Source organism: Onthophagus taurus, chromosome 6 (assembly GCF_036711975.1).
Source record: "Onthophagus taurus isolate NC chromosome 6, IU_Otau_3.0, whole genome shotgun sequence".
Lineage (NCBI taxonomy): Eukaryota > Metazoa > Arthropoda > Insecta > Coleoptera > Scarabaeidae > Onthophagus > Onthophagus taurus.
Window position 1 is genome coordinate 23,144,869 of NC_091971.1, and position 9,918 is coordinate 23,154,786.

The 9,918-nt window shown below is 31.0% G+C and overlaps 1 protein-coding gene across 1 annotated transcript in view; it reads right to left on the reverse strand.

Annotated features, from left to right (window-relative positions):
• The window catches only part of LOC111417850 (germ line transcription factor 1), a 28,860-nt gene extending 20,806 nt beyond the window's left edge, over positions 1-8,054 (reverse strand). Inside the window, exons 1-4 of the mRNA XM_023050244.2 lie at positions 7,788-8,054; positions 7,096-7,728; positions 6,922-7,045; positions 6,197-6,862 (exon numbers count right to left, since the gene is read on the reverse strand). Of these exons, the coding sequence (XP_022906012.2) occupies positions 6,197-6,862; positions 6,922-7,045; positions 7,096-7,728; positions 7,788-7,790 (1,426 nt within the window). The 5' untranslated portion in view covers positions 7,791-8,054. The remainder of the gene's footprint in view (positions 1-6,196; positions 6,863-6,921; positions 7,046-7,095; positions 7,729-7,787) is intronic.
• Between the last annotated feature and the right edge of the window lie 1,864 nt (positions 8,055-9,918).

Sequence of the window (9,918 nt, forward strand, 5' to 3'; positions counted from 1 at the left end):
AGTCCAAGCCGAGGTAGGTCTTTACGTCAGCTTTTCCATTTACTACTGATAAGAACGTAGCCAATTTGATTGCGTGTATGTTCATCAGGCGATCTCCGATAATGTTAATGAAAAAGCAACAGAAAACTTGCTTGTGTCTCATTATCTTCATCATTGGTATCTATTTCTCAGGTATTTTCTTCACTAATCATAAGCTGTGATTTATCCATAGTAGATTGTAAACAGACGAAAATGTCTACCTAACAATGTGTACTTTCTATACAAAACAAAAGCCCAAAAATCTTTAGATGTCTCTGCAAAGCACAAGTTACTACAGAGGAAGAGAAAAAAAGTGTAAACCATACCATACAGCATTAACTGATCATGGATAACCGAATATAGTAGGTTCATTAATATAGGAAACTTGGAAGTACTTAAAATGGAAATTTTAGTGACTTAAAATGACACAGTGGTCCATAATGATTGAGGAATAAAGTAACAGATATTTTAGAAACAACGTACGTTGACACCAATAATTACCAGGATATTTGTAAATTGAACCAATTTATACAAGAAATAATAATTTAAAAATCAACATCATCCTGTATAATATGCAATACCCCTGTATGTCTAAGATGAGCAATATATTATTAAGACATATTTGGGCAAATCTCATTATTTTCATTCCTAGACTCTACTAACTGCTTAACCCTTTGTTGCCTGACGGTACTCAAAAGTACCACATTATTTAAACAAATAATATTTGGACACCAAGCTTAAAAATATCGTTTGGCCTGACGGTACAGAAAAGTACATTATTATTTGCCTGTAAAAAGATGATTTCGTAACTGAGTCGTTGTATTGGTAAACACAAAAATCGGTGCACGTGGTAACGTTCGATATATTGGAAACATTTGTATTGTGATTTTTGCGAATTTCAACAAAAGGTAAATAACTTTTGATATTTGATTTATAACAACAAATATTTTACGTGTATAGTAGATGGTTCTTCCTAAAAATAAGCAAGAATTTATGAATTTATTTCGTATCATTGTTTTCAGATTGTAACTCTTTTTACCTCGATAAAAATGTCTTGATGGAAAAATAAGGCTCTTACAGATGAACGCGCGTATACAGGTGTTTTTTAAACATGCCGTAAAAATTCAAGAGGTTATTCTTTGGACTATTCTAATTAAGAATATCTTGCCCTTTAACGATTATTGGAAAACCGCTTTGTTTCAAAGATATAGGGCAAAACAAAATTTTCAGAACCATTTTTGCTACTTTTAAAGTACTAAAGTAGTTACATTTTTTAAAGGAATTTATTCCCTTTCTGATAGGCTAAAAAAATTTTAAAGAATTATAATTGAAATCCATTCTACCAGTTGTCAATTTTGAAGTATGTAAATAATTTAATTTGATTTTGTACTTTTAAACTGGTTTTTATTGTATATAGAGTTTAAGTCTAACTGGTTTCAGCCCTTGGCCATCTTCAGAGACTATTTCTTTTGTTAAAAAAGATCACATATCAAAGTTGAAAATTAGATTATTAGTTACTAAATTTACAAAATTAAGAACGTACTTAAATTAATACACTTCGTTTTTAATTTTATTTTACACCTTTTTTGAACTTTAAGTTTTTAAATTTAGTAACTAATAATCTGATTTTCAATTTTGATGTGATCTTTTTTAACAAAAGAAAAAGAAATAGTCCAAAACTAGTTAGACTTAAATTCTATATCAAATAAAAACCAGTTTCATTTTCATTTAAAATTTTTTACTTTCTCGCCATTGAATATGGAGAAACAGTAATACAATTTCTGCACACCTATTTGACAGCATCTAAAGAGTAATCGTGCCAATTTAGACCTTTTTGGAATGAACGTTGGCTGAGATATGGGGTTTTAAAGAGCGTGGTGAAATTTGCCAAAAAAAGCTTAAAACCAAAATAACTCGAAAACGAAAGCCGCTAGGTACCAATAACTTTTATCAAAGTCGTAATATTTTTTATCTACGACTGCTTGGATAAGTCATCATTACCGCACTAATTTGAGGTGATTTGAGTTACGTAATGAAGTTCATTACCGCACTGGTTTCATTACGTAACGAATTTTTAGCCTATTTGGCAACATAGTAGAACAATATTTTGACATTAAGATTTTCGATTACTGTCGGTCGTAGAATATAGCTACGTGTAGATTATCCGCCAATTTCTGAACACCTGTATACAGGGTAATTCAAATTGGACCTCCACCATTGGGATCTCAGCAACCATAAGAGATACAGAAATGGTTAAATGGGGGCAAAGTTGCGTATCTTACTCATCATTTTTCAACAAACTTTTTGGATCTAGCCGTTTTAGTTTTTAAAATATGACCAAAAAACAAAAAAATTACTTTTTCGTTTTTTGCTTATAACTTCTTTATTTTTCGTTTTTTCGTGAATCTGAAAAAACGTTCTTAAGGCAAGTTTTTATGAAAAATGTCATGACACAACTAGAAATTTCCTCTCTCTAAAACGTGAAATTCTACGTGCACCATTAGATTCTACGTGAAAAAGTCTATTAGAACCCGTTTTTACTTTTTTACTAAGTTTCCAGATAACCGAGATACAGGGGCTGTCTGAAAATCGAAAATTTGGTTTGCGGCATTATAAGTTTCACAAAAAAGTACCTCAGGTTCGCGAAAACTGCAACTTTCTATCTTCTATAATAACTGAGATACCCTGCAAACCCATCGAAATTTGGACACCTGTACAATTAAGAGGATAACCTATTAGCGAAAATAACGAATACCATTTTATTCAGCCATCGTTTAAAATTTTTGTATGTTTCTTACATCAAAATTTCTATTTTTTTATATAGTTTTTAGTGATGCATTTAGTTTATTCAAAAAATGTCGCGTAACGTTTCTAAAATCACGTTTTAAAACATTTTTAAAAACGGAATGCATCACCAGGTAGTGAAATGTAAAGTAAATCGTATTTAAAGAGTTCAATTTTTTTATTAAATGCATCAAATTTAAATAAAATGGGTTTAAAACGTCTAGTCGGTTTTGATTGCTTTCGGAGTATAAATACGGCAACATCGCAAATATTGCTCCGTCCCAAACATTGCCCGAGACATAGTGGAGCTCGGTATTCTCGGTAACCGAGACGTCAGGGTAGTGTCTCCCAAGAAAAACAAACCTGAAGCGATTAATATTTTCGGATAGATCAAAAAATTTTTATATCACTAATTTAAATTTAAACATTTAATTTACGTAGAATGCAAAACAATGTTTAAGTGTGGCAATAAATTTTTAATAATGAGAATATTTGCACAATTATCTGATCATTTACTATTAGATTAATTATTAAAATAAATACAAAATAAAAATGTAAAGAATATCACCAAAGGTATATTTTAAAATAAATAATACAACATAAATAAAAAAAAAATATATTAACTCATAAAAAACTAAAAACTTTCTTAATAATCAATTTTTGCATTTTTTCAAAAATTTTCTGATATAAGGATACTAAAATTTGGAGAAAAACAATCTCTATCAAATGAACCTAACAAAAGGGTACATTGCCATTTAAAACAATTCAAGTGTTATTCGTTGCTCATTTGTTTTCTGAAATATAAACAATTGAATGCTGTCCTATTATGGCAAATAAAATATTAAACAACTTTTGTATAAAATGTTTTTTTATAAAGTCAACATTTACCGAGATATACAGGTGTATCTGAATGACGTGCCCAAACTTTAGGGGGTGATTCTTTAGGCAATTTTAAGGGTACTTTGATGTATGAACCATGGGAGACTTCGGCTCCCCTAAGGAGCTACACCCCTCCAAAAATGGCGAAAAAATCTTAGTAGGTTTTGCAATCTTTGTCAGAATTATTTTTGACGTTTAAATGTCAGTGGTTTTCGTACGATTATTATTGTTTTATTTAAAATTTTGAAACGTAGAGTGAACGAGCGTAAATGCGATAGAACTTTATTTAAAAATCAATTTGAAAAAAAAATTTTTTAATTTTAAAACGTCAAAAATAGTTCTGACAAAGATTGCAAAGCCTACTAAGATTTTTTGATTAAAAATTCATTCCAACCTTGATCGACAACCCCGTTGTATAACGGGGAGTGTTTGCTTTATCATTTTTTTTCTCACAAATTAGTCGTTTTTGGAAAAATTTTAGAGACACAAAAAAGTTTTAGGATACTTTCATCTACCTATGTAAAATTTTTCTAATGTATTCATCATCTGCATAAAAAAATGTTTGCAAAAATGTAAAGGGGGTGGTTTGTGCAATTGAAATGCTCGACAATCAGTACCAGAATATCAAGAAAGATTTCCACAGCGTCATTTGCCATATTATTCAGTTTTTAGCGATTCTTTCAGAAGACTTTGAGAAACAGGTAATCCTATTCGACCGCATGTAGTTAATGTAGAGGACGAAGAAGCTGTAATTAATGCTGTCATCGATAATCCTTATATCAGCACTCGAAGAATAGCACACAACATACATGTAAGTAAAAATTTTGCATGGCGCGTATTGAACCGCCAAGTCCTTCATCCGTATCGTAAACAGAACGTCCAAGCTCTACAGCCAGGAGATAATCAGCAACGGTTAGCATTTTGTGAATGGTTATTGCAGTAACATGCTCAAAATAATGACTTCATTTAAAATGTTCTCTGGACAGATGAATCATGTTTTACACGAGATGGTATAGATAATTACCATAATGAACATACGTGAGCATTACAAAATCCGCATGCGATTAGACTAAGAAAATTTCAACAACGTTTCAGCATCAACGTTTGGGGTGGAATATTTAACAACAATTTACTAGGTTTGCATGTACTTGATGGACGTTTGTTTTTGAACAATACACTTTTTGATTTACTTGAAGATATACCTCTTAATGTAATTCAAAATATGTGGTACCAGCACAATGGTGCCCACCTCATCGCGGAAGAGTAGTTGTCGAATGGTTAAATCAATATTTTCCAAACAAGTGGATTGGTAATAATGGTCCATTTGCTTGGCCACTTAGATCCCCAGATTTTAATCCATTGGATTTCTACTTATGGGGTTATATGAAACAAATTGTGTATCAAGTGGAAATTAACACACGAGAACAGTTATTAAACAGAATACAAATGGCTGCTACTGAAACAAGAAATCAACCAGACATTTTAATTCGGCTGAAGAACTCTTTAATTCGTCATTGTGAAGCATGTATTCCTCCTTCAGAAGGAGGCTATTTTGAGCAATATTTGTAATATTTATGTGTTTTAAAAAATGTAGCAGTTAATTATGATATAGAAATTAAAACTTTAAAGTGTTATAATTTCGTAAATAGTTAAAATAGGACATATGTTCATTAACATTTTTTTTTTGTAATTGGATTAGCTATCATATGACAAAGTTTGATGCGAGGTTTGATGAGCTGCTAAATCACCCTGTATAAATCAATAAATGGCTAAGGTATAGATTACCTTCAATAATTTCAGTGACTTGTCATATACAGATAAAATTTGGTATACTGTACAATTTTATAATGAGGAATCTGATAAGATCGACATCCACAAACATCCCTTTTCGAGAAAATATATAATTTTAAGTAACAATCGATAATAATGAAATACTAGTAATAACAGCTATGTTCCAAAAAGCGGCCCCGACTCGTATTCAAATGCATTCAACTAAGAATAAAATCAACGTAGCTGGTTGTCGGGGAATTACCCGACAATCGGACAGTCCTAGTCGCCATCGGCCTGGCGCGCCAGCTCGATCGAGTACACATGGAGCGGTGTTGCCACATTAGGCATGTTCACGAGCGAATCTCGTTTCGAATTTTTCGCCAGCTAGGTAGGCCTCTTAAAATGTGTAATAAAAACTATAGCATTCCATTTAAAATAACGAAGTTACTAATCAATGAACAACCTATGTTACCAAAATTTTAAACCTCTACAAATAGTGGAACCTGAAAAAGTTTTAACAAACCAGTTACGTGAGACAGCCCATATAAAAAAAATGATTTTGGTTTTTCAAAAATTATCAAAGGATAAAATATTTTTAAAATAGTCCAAAGAATAAACCTTTGAATTTATTATTAAAAAATTCATTAGTAGTGAAAGGGTTAACTTGATTACTAAGAAGAAAATATAACTTCTTATTTTAACTCCTAAATTTTGTCAAATAAGAAGTGTTAAAGCAATTACTTACCCACTCCTGGTGGTCCACTTAACAGTGCACATTTAAAATAACTACCATCTTGTTGTGAAAAGGAAGGAGTCGGTCTATCTACTTTAATCTTACGTTTTCCAACCCCATGATATTTATCCCAATTTTGAAGCCAACTTAATAACTTTTTCATGTTACTTTTATCACCTTGTTGTCCAATAATTCCTTTAATATTACTTGGTTTATATTTCTCAGTCCAAGCTTTCGTTTCATCATCAATTATTGAACCTTCTATTTTAATTTCTTTAGCAGATTCTTTTATTTCCTGCACTATCTTTTTATTTTCAGGTAATTTATTTTCTTTTTTAATTCCTTTAGGAATAACATCATTCTTTTTCTCAACAATTTCTTTAGGAACATCATTCTTTTTCTCAACAATTTCTTTTTTAACTTTTAAATCATCTTTATTTTCTTTTTTCACTTCTTTTATTTCAGGTGATTTCTTTTTAATTTCACCAATAATTTCAGGTTCATCATCTTTATCTGAATTTATTTCCTCTTTCACAGCATATTTAGGTTTCATACCTGATTTAACAAGTATCAAATCTAAAAATTCGTTTTCATTTAAAAATGGAATATTGTAATTTCTAGCTTTTTCTGTTTTAGATGGACCAGCTTGGTCCCCGACGACTAAATAATTCACTTTTTCTTTAAAAAATAAAACAAAGAATTATTAAAAGTAAATACATATATAAATTGATTTATACTTGAGATGCTATTTACTGTTCGACCACCATGTTTTTCCACTAAACTTGCAAACTCACTCTCAGCTAAGGAATCTAATACACCAGTTCTTACAAAACAAAGATTTTTTAAACAGTTTGCGGTTCCCTAAAAAAATTAAATTATATCAAATTCATATTAATTAAATTATATGTTACATTTGGATATTCCTTTTCTCCATGATGAATTGGACCACTTCGATTTAAATATTTCTGATATAAGATAGCGGAATAACGTTTTCTTTCATGTCTTTCCTGATCTGGATCAATTCCTGTATCCTCATCTTCTTCTTTAGATTTCTTTCGTTTTTTATTTGGAGTTTTCTTTTTCTTTGAGTCTTTTTCCAAAGCTTCTTCAATGGTTTTATCAAGAATATCAGCATTTTCAATTAACAAATCTTCATCAAGTTCAAGTAAAGTTTTTTCAAAATCAGGATCATTATGTATTCCCGTTTCTGTGAGTTTAGAATCAGATTTTGACTTTTCTTTACTATTAACCTTCTCTGCTTTTGTTTGTTTAACCGGAGTGCTACCAAATACATCAGCTGCATTTACTTTAGAAGGTGTTTTAGGTTTTTGTTTGCGTTTTTTAGATAAATCTTCATCGGAATCTGAGCTAAGGGTCACTTTTTGTCGCTTAATCGGCTTTTTATCTCTGTTAGATGGCTTATCAGGGGTTGCATCAACCACATCATCATCACTTGAATCAACAATTAGGGGCCGCTTCTTTTTTTGCTTAGCTTCAGGTTTATGTGATGTGCTCGTAGTTGGTTTAAAATATGATCTTATATCCTAATGTAGTAAAAAATGCGTTTGAAATATTTTAATTGTAAATAATTTATGTTGCTTACCATTTTATAGATTAAATTGAAACGATAAAATTGTTTATCAAAAAAAAGCTACAATCATTTTAGAGGTTAAAAATATTTATAATTGCAACGCAATTTGTGATTGAGAGTTTAAATGAAAGGAAGTTTGATTATTATAAGTATTAATACAACGTGCTATAACAAAATCAAACAATATTTATCACTTTATTAACATTTAAACTAGTAAAGGAATGACTTGAACGATTTTAAGGTTAGATTTCTCAACGACTAGGAATAACCGATACATAATTTGAAATTTGGCGCTAAATTTAAGTTTTTAATCAAAATTCAATCAATTTTTGTCTGTGTATTTTTAATTTATTAATTAATTAATTCTATTTGATAAATAATAAAAGATTTTTGTAAAAAAATATGTATAAAATTGGAACTGTCACGTCAATCACGTAATACATATTTTTGACATATAAATGTCAGTGTTTTTCTTACTATTATTATTGTTTTTCAAATTAATTTTTCAATAAAGTTCTATCATATTAACGCTCGTTCACTCGATGCACTTGACGTTTCAAAATTTTAAATAAAACAATAGTAATAGTAAGAAAAACATTGACATTTAAACGTCAAAAATATTTATGACAAAGATTGAAAAGCTGTCGTGACACCAGCCAGTTTTTTCTACATAAATGTCAGTGTTTTTCTTACTATTATTATTGTTTTTCAAATTAATTTTTGAATAAAGGAAGTTCTATGACATTAACGCTCGTTCACTCGACATTTCAAAATTTTAAATAAAAACAATAATAATAGTAAGAAAATCTCTGACATTTAAACGTCAAAAATACTTCTGAAAAAAATTACCAGCCCTACTTACAAGAGATGTATCAGACTGTCCCTCACCGATTTTGTTGAAATTTGGTACAGCGATAGTATGGCCAAAAATAAGGTTTACGTATTTTTTTATACGTGCTAATAAAGCCCCTGGGGCGAGTTATTACGGTTGGAAATCGGGGCGAAATATACAGGGTGATTCACATAAGAACCGACACAGAGCAGGGACATGTAGAGGACAATAAATTAAGATAATTTAACGCAACTTATCTTTATACTAAGTTGTACCCCTAAAGAGTTATAGGCCTTCAAAGTTGGGTCTTAAATTTTTAAAACATTGAATATCTTCGTAATACATTAAGCTAGAAAAACCAAATTTGGTATACGTTATGAGTGTACCAAGAGTATTAATTGTTCGTTAAGGTTCGACCTATCTAACCCCATATTTTTGTAATCAGAAAAAAATAACGAATTTAATAAGCGAATAATCAGTGGTTATTTCCATTAAAAAAAACGAAAATTGTCATATCTCAAAATCTGAAACCGACAAATTTTTTTGACTCGGTCATCAAATTCTCTGTAAAAAAGTGTCCATATAATGTCTTAGTTATAATACTCTACCTATAATAATAACCAAGATAATTATTGCACTTGCTGGTTTTACGATATTTTCAATTTTGGCCTTTAGGGGAAAAACAAATGACGATAGCGCTTTGAGGTTTTTGGTATTAGCAGTTTCTCGAAAAACGAGATCATGACATGTAAGCTACTTTTTTTTTAACTCTTATAGTTTCCCAGATAGCCTATTCGAACATCGAATTTGAACCATCCTGTACATTAACAGTATCAAAGAACCCTTAAGGTGTGTCCAAACATTGCGCGGCAAGACGCGGCGTTTGTCGGACACAATTCTGCCGCGCGCCTGTTTGGACGTATCAAAGAACGTATGCATGAATTCGTTCATTCATATTTCGTCCCATAAGTCTTCACGTTTAAGTTTATTGTAGTAATCTTTTTCTTGTGGATCCCACAACATCTTCAACGATCCATATATCCCAATTAAACGAATCGACGTTTCGTTATCCACCTTTTTGTATACGACAACACGTCCACACACGATTACCCACGAATGTTTACTGCTAATGTTCGCTAGCAACAGCTGGAACACGATATGCCGCGCAATGTCTGGACACACCTATAGACTATACATTTTAGGACTCAACGGTTCGAAGGCATTTAAGTACGACGAATGGACTCCCGAACTCACCTTTTTGTATAAATGGCCCTGCCCGCTCCAGTTCACTTCTTAGATGGCGGTTATCCC